At 40.5% G+C, this 21991-nt stretch overlaps 1 protein-coding gene across 6 annotated transcripts; it reads right to left on the bottom strand.

Moving 5' to 3' along the window:
- Nucleotides 1-18: 18 nt before the first annotated feature.
- Nucleotides 19-13902, bottom strand: vegfaa (vascular endothelial growth factor Aa). 6 transcript variants are annotated; one of them, XM_051407369.1, is made up of 8 exons: nucleotides 13481-13902; nucleotides 13170-13268; nucleotides 10891-10933; nucleotides 8513-8709; nucleotides 7492-7568; nucleotides 7369-7401; nucleotides 4531-4662; nucleotides 19-2506 (listed from the first exon to the last, which is right to left on the bottom strand). In XM_051407369.1, the coding sequence occupies exons 1-8, from the start codon at nucleotides 13499-13501 to the stop codon at nucleotides 2485-2487; spliced, it is 624 nt and encodes a 207-aa protein (XP_051263329.1). In that variant the 5' UTR covers nucleotides 13502-13902; the 3' UTR covers nucleotides 19-2484. The 6 variants fall into 6 exon arrangements, with proteins under 6 accessions (XP_051263329.1, XP_051263330.1, XP_051263333.1 ...); XM_051407370.1 differs by having other exon boundaries at nucleotides 13170-13902; XM_051407373.1 differs by lacking the exon at nucleotides 4531-4662 and having other exon boundaries at nucleotides 7365-7401.
- Between the last annotated feature and the right edge of the window lie 8089 nt (nucleotides 13903-21991).

Raw genomic sequence — 21991 nt, 5'->3', positions numbered from 1 at the left:
TAATAAGAAAAATCAATGTATTTTCAAAATAAATATGTTTTAATAGTTACACTAAAAACAACAACAAAAAGAGTATTAATATTGTAAAACATTTTACAGCACCAATAAATATATTAATGTGAAAATATACTAAAAATGTGTGGCTGTACAAACTCAAGAACAAGTCTGTCATTTAAATAGAAATAGAATGTTGTCATCACCAGAGGACTGGAGAGGTGCGGGCACTGAGCCAGCAGCCGGTCTCTCTCAGGCCCCCAGTTTGAGGATGGTGGCACAGAAGGTCAATTCACATGAACAGCAGTGGTACAGTCGGCACTAACGGAAACACAGGTAGCATTCAGGAGAATAAATGTCACAAAAAAAAATCACTGACTTGAGCCATGTTCTGCAGTACAATAAATAATTCACACTTTTGAATGAATAATTGAATGAAGACGATCAGGGCCATGTGAAAAAAAAATTTAGTTCTAACTTTAAACTCAGAATTCTGACTTAAAAAAACTTATTTATTTTATTTAAAAAAAATTCACATGTGGCCCTGATTGTCTTCCGTAGCTTTCTGACTGAAACATATGTACTGTATTCAGGGTTTTAGCTTTGGTGTGACTTTTGACATCCCTTTACGGTATTTTACAGGAATTTGACGGTACAAATGACTCATTTGAGCACGAGTTATTAATTCCAGAGCACAAAAAATTATCTCAATGAATAGTGAGCGAGGATGCTTTGTTAGTGCCTGGGTTAAAATCAGAGAAAACACTGTGCCAGTTTATCATCCTCAGACTAGAGGCCTCAGTCTGATTGGACAGTCTTCACTAAATTAGGTCCGAGCTGAGCGGCAGCAACGAGACTCCTTCAGTCCTCCATATGTCGTGTCTTCGGGCCCACAAGTGCAAAACCACATGTCCATCACCCCAGTCCAAAATGAAAAACACCTGTGTTGGCGCATCATGCAAGCACATGTTGGCGTCTGGGGTTTCTATCGGTCAACAGGCCCACCATGATCTCCCCCTCCGGCTGGTGAGAGACACAGCTTTAGTTGAAATCAGGAATGTCAAAGCTTTGTCTTTCAGTCCTTTTTTCCCACAAAAAAGGAGTCTACAGTCATATGTGTTCTCCATTCAATCTCCGGGTAGATTGAAAACAGTTGAGGAGTAGAAACAAAAATAACCATAACACTGCATATAAATATCAGAATACAGAATACTGAACATATTCTATAAATTAGATCTAGTGTACTAGACAAAGGGATATCTAGTAAGTATATACAGATCGTTTATGATAAACTACTCTGGTGTGGATGCCAGACTATTTCTTTGGAACACACACAAAGCCATTAAATAAGGAAACTGGAAGGTTGTGGATTTCTACAGTGATGTGCTCATCTGATCTGTGATCAGCTGGTCTAGTTATGTCTTGTCTCTGTATACACCTACAGAAATATCCCTTTAGACAGCCTGGTCTCAAGACATTTTGTGAAAGGAACACAATACCTAAACATGTAAATAATAAACTTTGTGTACAAAAAGAAAGAAAAAATCTGTTTTCCCACCAAGGAAGAGTTACATGAAGGACACAGGACCAGAAAGAGGAAGTGGTTTGTTACCTTTACCTGATCGAAGCTTCCAATTCCTAACTCTTGTCACACCCTGAATGCCAACACAAGTTGTTTACTTGCCCACACTTATAGGGATAGGCCTAACCATAACCCTAATCTAATGTCGTTTTACCTGCCAAGACTTCACCATTAGCTAGCCTTCCAGTTCTTGCCATCATCGTGTAACCCTTCCTCGAGGAAATAATGTCATCTTCACATTATCTGGTACGTAATCTGCGCCCACAGTCACTTCAGGAAACTATGAGAGACTTTCTAGGCGTATTCTCACACCAGCTGGAGTCAGTCCATACAGCGGAGACAAAACTTCACATCATGTCACAGAGGGAATCAGTTCTTGGACCTGCCATTCAGTTCAAGTACAACAGGCGTTCCTCCACCTCCGCCTCCTCGTCCTTCTTCCGTCTCCTCCCAGACTCTACTTTCAGAGTTCTGAGGCGAGTTCGGCTTCTGCTGCACTGTTAGATGAAGTTGTGGTCACCAGTTTTTTCTTACTAAGAAACATTTAAGATATTCATATCCACAGCAGACCAGCATCCAGTGAAGTGTTACACAAAATAAAAGATTTCTTCTACCAGTTCTACCCATAAGCAGAACGCCACAGAAAACATTTCCCATTCACGCGCCAGTGGCGCATTCGTTTCGCTTTAAATAGTGTCTTTTTATGTAGCAGCAATACACATTGTCGATGTACTTAGAGTATATGTACATATATATTAATATCTTTAGGCGGAAAACAGACAGTGGCAAGATCTGAGTCCAGAATGTCCTGTCTTGCGTTGTCGATTCGTGTCCTTGCAGGGAATGCATCCTCAGGTTTCAAAGTGCTGTGCCAAGAAAATAATTCCTTCATAACAGTGTTGCCGGTCTCATCTCCTAGGTTTGTCACATCTGTGGAGGACAAGATGAAAGTCTGGTTAAGTGGCGAGAAGGAAAAGCCAAAGTCTATAACTGCTCCATGCAAAACAGGGATTATTGAGAGACGGGGGCAGAACAGGAAGCAGAAGTGAATAGTGAGGGGGGTTGTGGGATAGATAGTCTGGGTCAGTTCCCACCTCCTGGTACTTTTTATTTGCTGTGTATAAAATGTACGCTTGATTTAACCTTCATGAAACTGATTCTTGAGACTGAGCTTGGAACTGATGAATTTAGCTTTGCTTTAAGTATGTCTGTTGCTATTTATACTGGAGAGCTATCTTCATAAGCCATTTTGGCTTCCCTCCTCTCTTGCAGATTGAACTTCGTCTTTTCTGTCTTTTTTATGTACATGTGTGCAAATAAACTAATCTAAGACTGTGGTAGCTCAGGGTTCAGGAGGCAGGGCTATAGCTGGAACTGAGGGGTGGGGTCAAGTGGAGAGCTGGGAGTGAACAGGCACCATTTCCAGAGACCCCCCACCCTTAGGTCCCTTCCAGTCTCTCTCCTGAACTCTGAGCAGCCAACTGAAATCACGTCAGTGGTCACTCCACCCAGAAGTGTGTAAATCCAAAGCAATGTGTGGGGTCCATTGGGGGTCAGAGGTCATGGAAGTGGCTGGGTCAGGGGAGGTCGTGAATCTGGCTACGTGCTGCACACAGTCAGGATGATGAGTTTAACTCCAGTCATTAGTATTTGAGTGTTTTTTACTAGCAAACACGAGTAAGAGCCGGTACATGTGACGTGCAAGCAGCATGAAGACTATCAGTCTACCTTAGAACTGCATGAGGTATTTTTTGACTACTGGAAACAAAGCAAGATGAAATTCACCTTACAGATTGACAAATATACTATCAATGACCTGTGAAAACCTTGTATCTCCAAATTCTGGCTTTCGTACTTTCAAAAAACTAATGATAGTTTCAGTTCCTTCTTGTGATATCAGACCATGCAAAAAGTTCTGTGATAAAAATTCAAGGTCCACTGTCTGACTTCCTCCCAAGAGCTTCCAGCTGTATCTCATGGCCTCCATCAGCAAATGGAGGAAAAATCACTGAGCAAACTATCCGCTGATGAAGACCATGAAAGCTCTGGGACTAAAAAGATAGTAAGCAGACAGTGACTTAAGATTTGTTTTTGTCAGCCTTCTATTTTCTACGTCAAGAATTTTTTTTCACACTAAGGGTTGGTCTTATGTCTCTAAGATTGCTGCCTTCAGCCCAATAAAATGCAGGTCAATTATAGCAAGACAGGAAACAAGGGGAGAGAGTTGGTGTGACATGTGACCTTGACCATCGGGCCATCAGGACACCCTGAAAACTAACATACAAATACAGCTTACATTGGAACTCCTTCCTACTCAAGAAATATTCTCTATGAAAAGTGCTCCCAGTGAGGTCTGTGGATTGTTAAATGCAGAAACAGTTTCTGCAGATTTGATACTCACTGCTATGTTTTTATCTATAAGCCCTAAGTGAAAAATCACAAAATTACTAGGGCTGTGTATTGTCAAGAATACGAGCAGCGATACGATACATATCACGATACACGTGTTACGATTCCATATATTACAATAGATGTTTTACAAAACGGCATTTTATTTTATTGCATTAATTAATCTATCAAATAATCCGTTCATAAAATGTTTCAAGTCTGGGTTAAATAACATAGTGTCATGCAAAGAAGCTATGTGTAACATCTTAAACATTCAGACTGGAATAAAAAACTGCATTTCAGTGGTAATCTCAGGACATCACCAAATCTGATGAGACTGTTGCATCTGACAAGAGACAACGCAAGCACAGAGAAGCACGGAGCTGCTACATTCCCATCAACAAACACCAACAAAACACCAAAAAGCAGGGAGAAGCATGCGTTTCTCAGCAGGAAGCCCATCCGCACAGAGATGGGTGGAGAGATGGATAGGCCAGTGGGGGAAAAAAAGGTGGGGGCGGGGGGGTGTTCAAGGCATGTTTATCGTGTATGTATGGTAAACAAACCTGCAAGTTCTTTCGTTTAACTCAAGTTGCCTGGACTTGCAGTCTAATTGTGTGAATTTGCAGGAACATTTACAGGTGAGAGGGTCCTGCACAAACAAGCGCTTTCTTCTCTCTGAGCAAGGCGCACAGTGGCTGCAAGGGAAGCAAAAAGGAGAGAGAGAGAGAGAGAGAGAGAGAGAGAGAGAGAGAGATCTAAGCTATAGAGCGAATTCTGCAGAAAGGGCAGACACAGACACTCATGCAACATCCCCCTCCCCCCCCTGCTGCTCATCACTTTATACTTAAAGAAAAATAAAACATGTTCTGGAAATCAGTGCATCTTTAACAGTGACAACCCTAACCCTAACCGACCCTTCCACCACTGACATCAGATGTTCTGCACTAACGTTCTGTTTCAATCGGATCACAAATTACATCTCGTTAAGAGAGGAAAAAAGTAATCTCAATGTCCTAAATGTAAAAAAAGGCAATAATGAATTGGGTCCAATCTTAATTTGCATTGCCATGCTTTCAAATCAATTCTATGGACAAATTGTCAACCTTTCCATGACAGTTTTTGTTTGGCACGAGCAAAAACAATACTTAAAAACAGCAGAGGATGACACCAGGACTTATCAAATACCCATCATCAGTGCAGGACTTTAAGTCAAGCAGTTGAAGCCAACACCAAATCAGCCATCTCCTCCCAACACTTGAGAATAAACCTACACCCTCACCCATAAGAGGCACACAAAGATGAAAAATTCACATCTAATAGTCTAAAGTTGAGGTAGACACTATAACTGTTGCAGTATCTGTTACAGCGCTCAGCTTATGAGATGGAAGGTCACACCAGAGACACAATAAGGGCATAACTAGATATGTAAGGGTAGCTGCTATGAGGCAACAAGGAACAATGCTTTGTCTCAGAACTTATTTTGGTTTGCACAGCACACTTCCAAGCAGCAGGATCAATGCTCTATCACCTTCTAGACCTCCTGTGAGAAAACAAGAACAAAGCAACCCAAAGCAAAATGTATCTGTGAACCTCTCAAGGCTACAACAGTCTTAAGCTAAACACAACACGTTTGTACTTTTAACTGGACCGTGGCTGCCATGGCCACCTATAATCTGTAACAAAAGGAAACATGGCAACAGATAAAAAGCTACAGGCAGACAACAACAGAAAGTAGAAGGAGCAAGCACTTATCAGTGCAACACACTACAGACCAGCAGACAGCCTTAATGATAACCATTCCTCATAGAGATAACACGACAAATGCTGAGGCAAGTTCATCTCGCTGACATAGAAATGGGGTAAACGTTGTTGCAAATAGAAAGTGCAGGTACCACATGAAACCTGTGTTCAGATGAAAGAGTTGATTCAGAAGACTTAAGACTGAGTTCCCAAATCCTAAACTTTCGTTAATGGTAGCTGATTTAGTAAATGAAGGGAAGTGAATTGATTCAAGGCAGACTTTTTAAATACCATAATTCTTAATCTTTTGGCTTGGGGGATGGTATTAAGCATTTTCAAGTCAAAAGGTTCAAGTCTAAGTGAAGTCATGATTCACTGATGTTAAAGTCGAAGTTGAGTTGCAAGGTTTTTTCATTTTGTCTCTACAATCATCAAATTTGTAACTCTGGTCACAGTCTGACTTGGGTCCAGGCCATGTCCAGTATCACCAAGAAAAAATGCTGCTGGTGTCTCTAGCTTTTGGCCCTTAAGCCTGACAAACAGGGGAGAAGGCAGGAGACAGAGAAGAGTCACCTGAGCAGATGCAGGGACATTCATGCAGGGTTCAATCAATAGCTGATAAAGCCAAACAAGAGCTAATGAACTTCTGCTCTAATCTCATTAGCAGGGGTAGATATTGATCCACAGGACAGGGCTGAGCTAGGTGTATCAGGATATACAGTATGCTCCTCTAACTGACTGCATGAATGAGCATATCCTCTTTATAGCACCTCCACTCCACCCTGACGCAGGGTGCCTACGTGCACAGTGACAGGCAGACATCCAATAAGGCTGGACAGTGCTCAGCTCAGCTGATCCCCATGACAAACGGATTTGACTTAGCTAACATGATCCCATCTCTCCTCCACCAATCCATCAGGTTTTAACCTGCCGAGGCACAGTTCGACAGACACGCACTTCTCTTATCCAATTAAACAACCTGACCTACCGCTGACAGGCCTCAAGGGACACACACACCTCATGCATGCATATGCATGCACAACCCTATGTCAACTGTGACAGTGAGTGAGTTCTCTCAACCAACGACAACACTTCAGTCTCCTAGCTCATCCTCTATTTACACCACTAAAAATAAAAATAGGTTAACTGCATGACACCTGTCGCTATGATTAGACCTGGGAACTGCAACTGGAGTCAGAGTGCAGTGGGTGGTCTGAAGCCGGCCCGGCTACGCCTCAATCACTCACACCACACCATAAAGCACTAAACCCGCTGCCATAAACTTTGAGCACGCTCAAACTGTAAGATAGGCTGAGGCCCTACTCTGTACCTCCAACATCTACGGGTAACATGATGTCACACTTTTAAACTTGATATCATTTCTAAACATTAAATTCGAAAAAGCTAGTACTGGGTATTGAAACTTACATCGTGTCCTTAGCACTGTGCGTCAAAACTTCTTTAAAAAATGAAATCTGGCATTGAATGTTCGCAACATTGTTTTCTTATTCTTTAAATCAAACATTGCCCGATTTATATAGAAATTTTGGAGCAACGTTCCTCCACCCCACCCCAAGTTGACGGTGGTGCTGGAAGGAGCCCCGACCCTGACATTTGAAACAGAATACAAAACAGAAAAACAACATATAACACGTACTTACTATTCTTTCTTTCTTTGAACGTCTGGCTTTTCTCTGAAAAATAAAAGAGCAAGATGATTTAGATTTTTGCTTTTATTGCCTCATCAGTGTCAATGTGTGTGAAAAGCTGTGAAAGTCTCTTACCTGCATTCACATTTTTGATGCTCTGTAAAACTTAATTGAATTGTGTGTTGCGATACCAGTGCTCTTAACCGCATTACCTTGAAGAAAAACACAGGACATAACAAGGCAATCTTTAGATTCAATCAACATCAACATGACTTTGTAGACAGTCTAAACCCAAACCTCTAAACTCCACAGCCCTGATTGCTCTGTAGCTGAACGGCTCAAAGATGTGAACTGTCTGTGTTACTATGCATCCCTATACTTCTAGGGCCAACATTCATTCCAAACACTAGGCCTTGTCTGAGGCCAGGAGAGGCTTTAACCACATGGACATGGCTATAAACATGGCATATTTACGCCGGGGTAAACAACATATCTGAGATGCCATGCCATGCCACTTCACTTTCTCTGCTCTGCTTCTGGATGGGAGAGCTGCGTGTCTCTCAGACAGTCCAGACATGCACCGAGTGTACAAAACAAAGCCTTGGCCTGACAATCCCTTTTCATAATTCATGTCTTAAGAATTACATAGAGCGACTAACCCTAGCACAAGCTACTAATTTGTGTTCTCAAGTTCGCTAGATTTCTCTTGAGATCACGGATCTTATCAGTTGTCATGTGATAACATACAACACCATACTCCATAATTTGATGATGAGTAACATCTGAACCATCTCCATAAAAACTAAGCAAACTCCAGCCGATGATGAGGGCCATGAGTTGAAAGGGTCAGGGTTAGGGTTTCGGTAAATGTCAGTAAGTGGACTTAAGTAAGTGGAGGTAGTGTTACAATGATTTTGTCAAAGTACCACTAAAAAAATGTTAATTAATGTTGTTATTGTCGTAGTCTGCACAAATTACAGTTAATAGTGATTTAATAGTAGTTCCTTCAAACTTGCTATATCGGACTGGATCAGCAGATTTTGACCAAGGCGGCAGATGTTTTAATCAGTTTCCGGTTTTATTGCCAAAAACACGTATTACATGTGACAGTAATAGGGCAACACAACGGGGCAATTTTGTTGTTCCAAGGACTCACCTGCAATGTGACGTTGTGGGTTTCCGTGTGTACACACTCCATTGCTTCATCATTGCAGCAGCCTCCGCAGCGGTTGAGGACCACGCAAGACGGGACATAGGTGTGTTCTGTGTCCTCCGGATACTCGTGGGAGATGTCCACCAGCACCTCCCTGGGCTGACACATACTCTTTCTGATGACGTCCGTGAGAGGGATGACTAAAAAAAGACCAAAGGATCAATTTTTTATCGCCACCATCATCTTTATAGCCAGTGAGAAAAGTGATTAGAAAAGCTTTATACAGCCCAACTTGCTGTCCCCTTTTCCAGGCTAAACATTCAGCTAAGACAAGTTCAGCAAGTAAATAGTAACTGACCAGAAATCATGACATTTATTTTTTGTTCCTGGAAAAACTAAATGAGTCTGTGTCAAACTAGCTAGGAGTCCGGGATGAAAGCAGCCTGCCACCAATTTGATGGAAATAGTCATGAAATATTAGATGATGCTACAAAGCAGCAACCAGCAGTGCGGGCAAAAGGCAACACTTAATCATATGAATGTTTGACCAAATCATCTACTGCAGGTGGAGCACAATATAAACTATGAAGCAACAAAGTTCTGACACCCCATCTGCAGAACTGTAATGCAAATGGCACACAGGCATCAAGTAATATGAACATGAAGTTAATAACTGAGTTTTGATAACAATGTCAGGTAGAACCCTGTGATACAAAGCTCAAGACTTAATGAGGCTTACTTAAGGGACCTGCCAACCCTCTTTGTATTTCCAGCCCCTGTGCGGCCCAGAATAATCTGTCCCACAGTCTATCAGACTGGGTTCCCAGTGACCCCTCTCTAACTCCTGACCCGTGGTTTGTCAGAAGAGACGTGACCTCAGGCACTGTGGCGCCAGGGTTCACCTCTGACATGTGACCCCAGATAGCCCACCCTTGTACAGGCTCTGCCTCTGGACTAATGCTACAGACTGAGTCGGTTAACTTTATCGTTATATTATTAAAATTCTACAAATTGATCCATCAGAAGTTCTATGACTCAGTATCCAAACCATCCTGTCCACTGGAAGTCACATTACTTTAACGGAAGCATGGTGAGGTCAGCTCTCTCAGTGGAAGCTCTCTGGTAAAACATCTGATATAGAAATAATAATAATAATAATAAAAATAGTACGCTTATTGACTGACTCTCGGACTCACAACGAATGACCAACAACCAAAACAGTAGCACCTGTTACAGGACTGGCTGGTTGGATTTGGATGTGTCTGTAGACAACAGCCTCATGCCAACACACTCAACTGGTTCTTCCTCCTAACTAAGGTTGCAAGGATTTGCTTCATTTTTCATTTGCTAATACATAAGTCTGGTGATACTCTATATGGCTCTTATTGTCAGCAAAATCCAAAAGCAACAATACATGCATCTTCTAACAATGATATATCATCTTCCTCTGTGCCATAGAGTTCCATTGTTGTCCACACTGAGCAACATAGTTCCAGTTGCACCGGGTGACATATTCCTTCATTACCATGATCACACATATTGTAGTTTGTTTTGACTCAATAGAGCACTAAATGTGGATTAATCAGCCGCTGAAAATAGTTTCCAACACTATTTCCTCCTGTTTGAGTAAGGTTTGTTAAGAAGAGCCAGAGACAAAACCCATCATGGCTGAGGTGGACTTCAATCAATAATGGTTCAGAGATCTCCATCAGGACTAATCAGGCCACAGTCTTATCTCAGTGTATATGAAAGCTTTTGACAGGTGGTGTGATCTCTGACAGCGTGGGCGTGTGAAGGTCAGCGCCGTGCAGATGGCAGACTTCCTTCCCTTTCTACAAACACTAACACCAGCCACACAGCTTGTCCTGTGATGCTGTTTGTAGTGACTAATCAGTGTCTCCATCCATCAACCAAACCAGCAGGTCAAACCTTGGCCTCAACGAAACAGTGTCGTTGTGAAACAAACATGAGTATGGCTTTGAACCAAGGCTGCTCATGTACTGACTGTGTGTCTTCCACCACATATTTGTGGAAACAAACAGGAACACAACAACTGTGAATTATGGAGGCCTTGATTGATTTCCGCCTTTTGCCTCACATTAACTCTGCACCGCTTTTATGGCGACTCCAAAGTCCCAAGTCAGACCTTTTGCCGCCAGGAACTTTGATTCCTGTCTGCTTTGTACAGAAAAACAATCCTCACCTCCTACTGAGAAACAAACACCCGTAGCACATGTCAAAGATGCAAATTTTTACAAGAAACAAGCAAGTCAGAGAGACAAATGTTCACCACATGTCCACCAGGTGGCCCTGAGGTCATCTGGCTTACACACAGGAAAAGTCTTTAAATTCAACAGCTCTGTTAGAAATAGAAAACTTACCCTCATTCTTACTCTTCTCCACTCCCTTGCTGATGCTGGCAGTCTGTAAGAAATGCACATCAGACCAGGGGTTAAATATTTCTCATCTGCATGCAGCACTGCCTCTATAAAAATATCATCACCCATAAAACAATTGTCAGTCTTGTTAACTTTTACTGTACATTGTTTCTATTCTCATTTTACGGGCAGCTCATTACATCAAAAGGTCATCACCAGTGTGATAACGTCACAATCATTAAGAATAAAGGTGTAACAAGAATTGTCATATACTAAAAACATGGTTGTTATAGGCCTTACTCTTCATCCAATCTGTGCTTGTTAATAAGTGCAATCAGACACATCAGTTCTGTAAAGCTACAAACTGGCAGCTGAGGAAATAGTCTGATTCACCTTCAAAATTAAAGCGCTGCAACCTGTTGCTCTCTGTACTGTGTGTTAAACGCACAACAAGGAGTTTTTAACTGGTCTCACTTTAATAGCAATACCTTGGTGTGACCTATGGAAGCAAAGGGGACAGTGACAGCAAGGGTGAAAACACTGGTCAACGGACAGAGAGAATTATTTGAAAGGATTTAAAACCCCACTTCCTCCTAGACAGGCAACTAATATGTCTATCTTACTTGAAATACACTGCGAGATGTGGAATGGAGGTATAGTTAATGTTGGACGTTACTATAATAACAAGTGGCTTGTAACGTAACTTATTTTGGCCTTGCTCCAGAGCTATATCTTGCTGTTGGGTCACTCATGGTTTCTGCAGGTTTTAAATTTAGGGCAAAAAAGTAAGAAGGATATGAAGGACAATCAGTATTGGTTCTGCAGTTGTTACAGCATGATCAATACCCCAAAACCCATTTAAAAGCGAGACTGAAAAATGCCATTTTATACAAGTAACATAACCTTCATTAATCCAATTTTCTGCCTGTCAAAATCCTATTTATTTAAGGGCCTAAAATTACAATTAATTGATTATTAATTACTTTGTAAGACACTGTTGTTATTATGACGACATTACTTGCCAATGCTGATTACTTTAGCTTTCACAACAAAATTATTATTGTATATGTGTATGTATATTTAGGTGTATGAAAGGTACTAAATCAAAGTTTACTTTGTTTCAGCATCCTGGTATTACACTTAGTAATTTTACATAGCCGCAAACAGATGCATTAAACATTGCCTCTTTTGTACACAGGGGCCGCCAGAATCAACACAAAATGAAAGGTCCTTGTGAGTGCTTTAACTAAAAGATAGTAAAATGATGTACACATCCTTAAAAAGTCTCATAGTGATTTAATTCCAAGCTTTTATGTTTTTTAAACTTGAAGAATGAAAGCAAAGAGTCCTAATATCCCAACAGCTAACAGGCCATTACAGTACATGTAAAACATTTGATGTCTGCAATATGTGGAAGCAGTGTGTGAGATTCTGTACATGTCACATAAAATTACAAGATTATTTAAAAGCAAAAAAGACAGTACATTTTGTTAAAACATGCATCCATTTCAAATGATTCGCTCCAATTCATCAAATGGCTAGACTATGGCATAGTTTTATTTTGAAAGTCCAGCAGGAATCGGCCATTGTTTTGATCATAAATACTGGAGGTGACTCATCCCTGGAGCTCTCTGTTCGCTTTATACGGCTGCTGTAAGTGGCGCAGATATTGCGTGAGAAAGCGGGTCGGCCTGTGTGGGAACGAGGTGGGCATCCTACAAGGCGGCAGGACAGGAGGAACCGGGTCTTAGCTTCCTCACACTCCACATAACCGTGAGAACTAAAGGGACTGGGACTCAACCCTGCGGCTGAATATCCGAGCTCAACTACACTCAGCGCTTTAGTCAGGCACAACTCCTTTCAGAAACCTTTTATTACGGATTCCCACTCAGACACGCAATTCGCTTGTCTCGTAGCCAAAAAGGAATCAAACCTAATTCAAGCCTTATTTCTACTCAACTGAGTTATTTGTGCTAAACCAAATGTATGCTGAAATTCAATGATGGACTTACATCATTCAAAAAAACACCTCCTGATACTTTATCAAGGTTGTCTATTTGCACCTTAAAAGCAAATCTTAAAATAAAAAAAGTTTCTATGCAAAGAAAATAGTTTAGTATTAGTTACTTTAGCAACATTTGTCCCTGCATGTTTATTACATTGTGTTATTTGAATGAACACAGGTATGACCAAATAGCAAATAAATGAGGACAGAGAAAGCTGCACGTGTGGAAGAGAGCAGTAGTAATAATAGCAGAGAGCATATAAAGTCTGGGACTCACCTTTACAGCGGATAGGTGAAGAACTGCTGCCAAAAGGATTTGTACCAAACTGACAACAAAGTTCATGGTTGTATTTCCGCACGATGAGTCTTGAAATCTCTGCGCTCGTTCAAGAGTAAAAAAAAATATCAAACAATATATATATATTTTTAAAACACGCACAAAAAGTCAAAAAATGAAAAATGAATATTTTAAAAAACCGCGGCAAATTTTGGCTATAGCAAAGGCAAATCCATATCCTCCACACGCATGTGGCACGTTCACAGGGTCCCTTCCACTGTGTCCCCGCAGCGCTCCGCTGGAAATCTTACCATCCAAAAAGCGTCGCTCATCCACAAACAAAGACACTATGATGGGCTCTGGAATCCACGCTGGAGCCGGGACCTCAGGAACTCAGCGGTTCTCCGAAAATGACAGTAATAATGTTCACAGCGGAGGCGGATCACCTCACCAACTTTACGCACCGGCGTCTCTCTTTACGCTCATTGATCCAACACTATGACCGTGTGTGTGTGTGTGTATGTGTGTGGAGGGATACAGCAGGCTTGCCGGTATAAAGGGATTCTTTTGCTTTCGTGTGCAGTCCTCCCTTTTTGTGTTTCTTATTCAGTGTCCGCCCCTGTCTGCGCTGCGCATCGGTTCTCTCGTCTCTGTAAAGCTCTTCGGGGGAGCATCGACAGCAGCTTGTCCCTGGCTCTGCAGCCTCTCGCGTTCTGACTCCTCTTGGCGACTGCTGCTGTAGTTCATGCGTTATCAAAGGTGGTCACCAGAGGCCTGACGGAGGAGGGGCGGCTGGAAGCAACCAATGGCAGAGGGAGAGGGGGGGTGCTTGATCTGGACCTGCTGTTCACACACTGTATGGCTAATATATCATTTATTGTAGTTTCACTTGTCAAATCAAGTTGGATTTGGCTTTAAACATCAAGACTTTTTCTTGCTTGAGCAATTTTTTTACTTTTTGTATTGACATGTACAATAATGAACACAATACAAGAAAAAAAAATATAAAGATTAATGCAAGCACTAGCAACAAGCTTAAATAGAAAATTGACAATAAAATATGAAAAAGCATTATAAAGTCAATAAAAGACAATCGGGGCAGATCTAGAGAAATGTGGTGGCCAGAGAGTGGCATGGAGACTTTAAAGCTGCAGCAGATAATTTTGTATAAAAATAACTTTTTGTCATATTTGCTGAACTTTCACTATACCCTGACAGTATTACATGAGACAGATAATCTGTAAAAAAAAAAAATCCGGTTCCTCTGGCTCCTCCTAGTGCTCCTGATGGCCTGAACAAAACCAACCAATCAGAGCAATATGAAGACATTTTGGGTTGAAGGCCCGAAGAAAATTGATTGTTGTGTCTCAAAGCATCTGTATTTGACACCCTGGGAATGAAACTCAACATTCAACTATCTTTCTTGGCTCTTATTCGTTGCTTTCATTCAGGCCCAGGTGTATCTTTTGCAAATGTCATTAGGAGCACTAGGAGGAGCCAGAGGAACCAAATTTTTAAATTATATTTCAAATATGACAAAACATATTTTCATAAAAAATACCTACTACAGCTTTAATGAAACAAAATAAATGATGCCACTAAATCCTACATAATGGTCCTTTCATACATGTCCTGTGAGGATCTTTACCAATCAACAGAATATGTGTGATATCAAAGGTGTTGCTTGTAATGACAATTAGCAAACAGGCACAGTTATGAGCTGACTGGTGACCACAGTGGAGCATAGCTTAAGTGTTATAGTAGATCAGCTAGATTCATCAGGTGGACACAAACACAACTCCAAAACATGAAGGATCATTTCATGCATGTCTCCTGGATGCGGAAATGACACGTCCACCATAACTTTATAAACTGATAATGTCATTATGAGCTGTCCAGTATAAAGATCATTTAAGCTCATTGCACAATCACTGGTTTCCCATCACACTGCTGTCTTTCACTTTCTAACTGATGTCCCTTTGTTCAATCTCAATCTCATGAACACAAAAAATCTGCTGAAGTAATAACTCAGTTGTTTTGAGTGAACTAAATCAAGTATTGGTCATATAATTTCAGTTGGTTCCATTGACAAATTTTCTTTAAGATTGCTTTATATAATTATAAAAAGCCCTGCAGCGCTACAACAATGTGTAGCTTAGGATGTTTTCATTTGACCATTTGGATAATAAATTGATCGTAAAATCAGCTGTTATCACAGGTAATGTAATGTAATAACATTTGTATAAAGATCGATTTAAGTTAACTTCATTCTGATAAATTCTGTCAACACATTTCAAATAAGTTTGTAGAAATCCTACATATGAGTGTGACATACACCATAACAACAAATACTTGATTTAATTTTACTCAAATCCATTTTTTGTAATGCTTAAATTGTTTGAGCTAATAAACTTAAATGATTGAATTTGAACAGCTTGAGTTGAACTCACTCATCAGATTTGACAGTGTAAATGATAAACTGGGCAGTAAGCTACAGTACAATTTTTATCGGTGTGTTGACTGACGTTATTTCCTAAGTGATTATTGTTACTCTTAAAGAGCATTAAATGGCTTAGATTTATACTACAGTCTTCAAAATGTTCTCAGGATTGGGTGGGGATATTCCTAAAATCCTGGCTACAGCCCTGGTCATGTCTCGTGTCAGCGTTCTGTTTCAACAGGAAATACATCACATCACTGTAAATTCCCATGTGAAATGAAGCACTATCACTATTTTTACTTCCTGGAAACACTGCATCTGTCACCAGTGCTTAGATTAACCTCTAAATGTGTAACTCTCGTCTTTAGCAAACGGTTATTATCTTACTTCCTGTGTAAATCATTGATTTTTATTCAACTAAGCTCCCTAGTATTCCTCAAATTTGTCTTTGTCAAAAGTCATTGTTTTTCTGATGTTTTCTTTCTCTAAAAAGTGTATATGGTTGCCAGAGACCAGAGTGTACGAGTGTTACATGTTTTATTAACAGTATGCTGGATGCAAGTAATAGCAGGTAACGTTGTGTTTTCCTGTTTGGCCTCATGATGGCACTGTTGTCTCACTGTTACTGTAATGATGAAAATTAACTATATTAGCTTACTGTCACATTAACATGATGGCGCAGACCAGGTTTTTTGATGAGGAGTTTGTTTTTCGTGATGAATTCGATGTGTTTTTGTTACCTTAGAATGAGCCACGTTCAGCTACAGGGTATAGGAGAAACTACCGTGGCCACGAAAACTCAAACGTTCCTATCGAGAGCCAGTGTTTGGTTTGTCCATTTTGGGCTACTGTAGAAACACGGTGATTCAATGGGGCAGACTCCATGGAAAGTTTAAACAGTCCGTGGCTCGTTCTAAGGTAATGAAAACACAACAATTCCTATATTTAGGTGATTATACACTAATGAAAACATACCTATGAACAGTATATTCTATTTCTGCCAATAGATTCTCATGAATATTAGACACTGGACCTTTAAAAGCAGAACTGAAGCAAAATTCTTTGCTAAATTTCCAACTTGGGCAGTCAAAGGATGTCTCATGTGTCCTTTCCTGGAAAACCTTGGCCTTTAGCTGTTGTTGCCACGGCTGGCAAGAAAAAAGGCGCCGTGACTTGTTGTAGTGACTGCAGTGCATACAACCATATTGTCGTGACAACAAGTAAGTGACTGTGTTTTTATTGTGCTGAAATGGTGTTTGGCAGGGGTCAGTCTATGAGAAGTTACAGTAGAAACATACAATGTAACACGTTAATCTTTTTTTCCTGACGTTTATAAATGATTGTAAACGTTTCATAAATGCCAAAGCACTGACGCAACAAAGTCGCAAACAGTGAAGAAAGACAGACATCACTGTCCTACGAGATGTCTGAGAACGTCTACAGTGAGGGCTCACATTGGTTCTAAAACAAAAAAAAGTTGAGTAATTTATTAGCCTGTGAACTGTCTATCTGCCACTGTTTGATTTGACATACGTCACATAGGCCTAACAAGCTTTACTCAAGCCTGCTTTGAAAAACAAACAGAGTTTTTAGTGTTTTGTCTACTTCTGATTGGATTAATAGATTATGTCAAAGATAGAAAACTCCAAAGCAGCATCCTTTCTCCCCAGGTATTGTATTCCTGTACTTTATAGCATGTTTTTTATTATTATTTATTTATTAAGATACATTTACAAAAAAGGTATTTTAGTCTGAAGCCCCTCTAACAAGGCTATGCAAGTTGATCTTCCATGAGCACTTCCATTTCAGTACCCGTTGCAGTGGTATAGCTGATCAACACTGTTTCCTCACATTTTATTCTGGAGGTTGGGGTATGCTGGAAATGTCATCTGACGATGCCTAAAGGTAAAAGTGTTTACAGCTGTTCTGAATGGCCACACTGAAAATCCTGCCGTCACAGAGGAGGGAGATTTGATGAATTATACAATTGACCCTTTTTAGTCCCATCCCTTTTTGCTCTGTGCTCCGACCTGTACTTGTATAGCGCCTTTCTAGTCTTCCAACCACTGAAAGTGCTTTCACACTACATGCCACATTCGCCTTTTCACACACATTCACTCAGTGATGGCAAAGTCCATCGAACAGAAACTAACATTCATACACATTCACACACCGATGCACGGCATCAGGAGCAATTTGGGGTTCAGTATCTTGCTCAAAGATACTTTGACATGTGGCAGGAGGAGCCGGGGATCGAACCAACATTCCGATTAGGGGACGACCCGCTCTGCCTCTGAGCCACAGCCGCCCCACATAATAACAATTGAGCAACCTCGGTCAGAACCTCGGTAAGCTTTCTCATTTCCTGTAATTAGATATGCTATGTGCTAGGCTAATCTATGTTGGAAATACAACTACATTTCGAAGAGAATTAAAAGATAAAAGTGACATATAAAAGTGATACATATACTGTAGATAGAAAATAGCCACATCTTAGTATTGATGCAAAGTAGCTCACTAGTTAGCAGTGTTTTGCTCTGTAGTAAAACACTGGTTAACGTTTTGCTAACATTATCTAACTTAAGATGCTGTATATATGTTGCTTTTATCTTTTAACCATCTTTAAAATGTGGTATTCTTTCCATCATAGATTAGCCTAGCACATGAGAAGGAGGAAGTTGGCCGAGGTTCTGACTGAGTCTTGCTCAACTGTCACTGGAGCAAAAGGAAGGGTCAGTTGGGGATAAGTTATAGACAGTCTCTCCTTGAAGGCATTCATGGTGTTCCACCCAGTTGTTCCCTTTCTCCTACAATTTTGCTGATAATTCTAAACTGTTTCCCAAAAACAGTACGTTGCGGTGTAAGCGCTGCTTGGGTTATGTTAGAAGCTACGTTTATTTGAGTGAATGAAGCTCTACATTTATGTATCGCACCAGAGTTGTAGGGAGGTAATCGTGATGGATAGTGGGCATACAAAGAGCATGACGTTAATGGCAGAGACTTCACATCCAGGGTACACATTGCATTTAAGAAACATTTAAGGGAATGTTGCTGCATTAGACCTAAAGCATCTCCTTTTTGCCTCTTCTTTTGTCTTTAAAATCTCAATTCAAGGTTCTTTAAACAGACTTGAGTCACAAGTGCATTACAGTGTGAGAGTAAAATCAACAAGCAGATAGGCAGCATCCCTTTGCTCTAACTAAAACTAAATCATAGTTAAACATCACTGAAAGGTTTGCTGAAGGAGTATGTTATTCTTATTCTTGATTGTTAGTCTCAGCCATCAAACCTGATGCATGTTGTTACACATCACAGCAGAACAGGTGGCGTCCTGCTCTTCTCAAAGCATTGTCCTGGGCTCTGATCTCCAGTAGAGCCTGGAGCTCGGCCCTGCTGTCCCATCGCAGAGACAGCTCACTGCTCCACTGAAAACACTCCAATAGTTTCCATGGTTCCTGCCCTCTCTAGCCTCCTTCTCTCCCTCCACTGTTGTCTTTTGTCCACTTCGTCTTGCCTGAGATGAGATTCACAGCATGAGCAGAAGGACGACTCTATGCCTTATTGCGTTAACCTGCTACCCATGAGCTTTGAAAAGAGGTTTCTATATCAATTTAATAAGCTTTAAATAGGTTTGTAGAAATCCTACACGAGTGTGACATACTACCTTAACAATAAATACGTGATTTAATTGTACTCAAATCAAATATTTTTTTTCATGCTTAAATTGTTTGAGCTAATAAACTTAAATGGTTTAAGGCAGTCTGTTTTCCTCAACCAGTTTGAGTTGAACTAACTCATCAGATTTGACAGTGTAAATGATAAACTGCTTTCTGGCTAGTTCAATCTAGTTTTAATGTATTAATTAAACACTGTAGACTGTAGTACACCATATGATAACCTAATATCATTAATGGACATTTTACCTAGACATATTAATGGACTAACTGAGATCACTCTCTCCAGTCAGCCCCCTAAAACTAAAAAACCAAAAAAAGTGATTTTTCTGACGACCGAAGGTTCTTCCATGGAATTTCTGTGGTCTGATACTTTTCAACTGCATGAGTGCTAGATATGGCTCAAACAGCCTTGTTTAGTCCAACTCAACAAGATATCAGAGCTGAAAATGTGTTCTACCTGAAAAGACCATTAAAGGGTTAAGCCTGCCACAGCCTGTAGCCAAGCTAGCAGGCTAAATGCCAGTGTCAGCTGATCGGTCAGTGCACCACGTTGCTCCAGACTGTTATATCTCAACCACTATTGGATGGATTTGTGTAGACATTCATGAATCCTAATGACAGATCATCCTCTGACTGTTTGTCTAGCACCATTCACCATCCTGTGAAATATCTCAACACCCACTAGACACAAAGTCTGGTCCAACACTCATCCTTACACAACTACGCAGCTACACCCAGGCTAGAAAATCCTAATTCTGCTGCCATCTAATGACTGCCACATGCTCTGTCCACACACTATTTATTAGAGCACATCCACCTCAGTCAGATGTAGTGCAACAGGCCACACCAAGTTACACTCAACTGTGTGTGGTGTCAGAGGTTCAGCGGACTTAAAGCCACTGAGCTAAGGACACCAACAGAACAAAATATGTTGCTCTTCAATTAAGTGGTATCATGGTAAGTTTTTAATATCTTAACTACACTATGTTGCCATGATATTAAACATAATCCTGGGTTTACAAAATTGTCGTGTTACAACATTCTGTTGGCAACCGGTCTGAAAAGAGGACACAACTAGACAACTAAACTTATTGTTGAATGTGAAGTGTCTTTGAGTGCCATGAAGCAACACTTCAAAAATAATATGTATTATTATTATTAATTTGTAAGAATTATTTGTTTTATATACAGGAGAGAGAGAGAGAGAGAGAGAGAGAGAGAGAGAGATGTTTTCTGCCTTTATTACATAGGACATCTTAAGATAGGAGCAGGGGGAGAGAGAGGGGATGACAGCAAGGGGCCACAGGTCGGACTTCAACCTGCTAAAGAAAGGATTCAGTCCTGGTACATGGCTCTAGCTAGTCCAGCTACAAATGATTGCCTTTTAACACAAAATAAAATATAAGGACCCACTCTTGTAGAATAGCAAACTTTCTCCAGTGTCAAATGATGTATAAGGTCTTTAATCCATAGTTTAGAGACAAGGACAACCAAAACTACAGCACTTAGGCTTCACAGTTTCAAATTACATTTTTAAACCATTTCAAAGGATTCATTTGGATTAGTAGAGCCCTAAACAGGATCTGGAAAAAAAATACACTCCAAAAGCAGCAGAGAGCTCATATGACTATTGTAAGTGAAAGAAAAGCTTTCCTTGGCTAATGTTTGATGAGTGAAGGGTGAGGCAGAGAAATTTTCCACCTGCATGTATGCTGTGTGCAACACTCACTCCATATTCATTTACCAGAGAGCTGTGGTGCGGTAAGAGAGGATACTACTGAATTATGTCATCTGCAGTGAGTCTATCTGACAGCACATGGCCCAACTAGTTGTTCCCCCGCACTGTCAAACAAGAATTATGGTCAGTACATGTGACATTAAAAGTAACTGAGATTTGAAACAACTCCACAGCTTTGAGAGAAACTTGCTGCGGTGGTTCGATGACTGCTTGTCTACTGATATCTAAAATGTAGGGGACACTATAGTGGAGTCCACACTCCCTATGTAGTGAAATATGTGATTCCAGATTCCAGAAAAAACAATTTGTTCTCGAAACACACAGCAGTATCAGTCTGGTTTATGATAACATCCATGTTGTGCTAGACCCATGTGGTATGACAGCAGTGAGAAGTGTTCCAATAGATAAGAGCTCAACTCAGTATGCAGAAAAAAAAGATTCTCCAGATATGAAACTGTATTTTTAGAAGCATGGTTTATTTTATTAGCATAGGTTGTCACTGGAAAGTGTTTTTATCACATGTTTAGCGCTATATGTCACCTATACGCCAGTATCAGGCCCAACAATAATTTTGAAAAACCCTTTTCTTAGATATTCTTAATAGTATTTTAGAGTTTGTCATTTCCTGAAAAAAGATTTAAACAAATGACTCATCCTGTACTCTGGAAGCCTGGTCACTGAAAACACCCACACAAAGTCACTTAATTATGCACAACTTTACTCCTTAATATAATTTAAACAGGTGAGTTATATAAAAATTCACCTCCCGTACAGTTGTCATAAACAGGGAAATTAGCTATAGAGACCACAACAGTTTTCTGTACCAGGCTGTAAACATGTTTATTTCTGCTGTAAAGTAGTGCATTTTAATATGGGGGTGTTGGCTTCATTTGCAGCCCCACTTTCAGCACATGCTCATTCTGCAGTTAGTGGCACAGGATATTTCCAACAGAAATGCACCCTGGGA

Source organism: Dicentrarchus labrax, unplaced genomic scaffold, assembly GCF_905237075.1.
Source record: "Dicentrarchus labrax unplaced genomic scaffold, dlabrax2021, whole genome shotgun sequence".
In the NCBI taxonomy this organism is placed as follows: domain Eukaryota; kingdom Metazoa; phylum Chordata; class Actinopteri; family Moronidae; genus Dicentrarchus; species Dicentrarchus labrax.
Note: the sequence above shows the minus strand (reverse complement) of the source record. Positions and strands in the feature narration are given on the sequence as shown.

Bases quoted from the DNA above. Each gene is read 5' to 3' on its own strand.
- vegfaa (XM_051407369.1), bottom strand. From the start codon at position 13,501: ATGAGCGACGCTTTTTGGATG. The intron at 8,710-10,890 runs GTAAGTTTTCTA...GTCTTTTTTTAG, and splicing joins GGAGAAGAGTAAGAATGAGG to TCATCCCTCTCACGGACGTC. The intron at 7,569-8,512 runs GTGAGTCCTTGG...TTTTTCTTCAAG, and splicing joins CCCACAACGTCACATTGCAG to GTAATGCGGTTAAGAGCACT.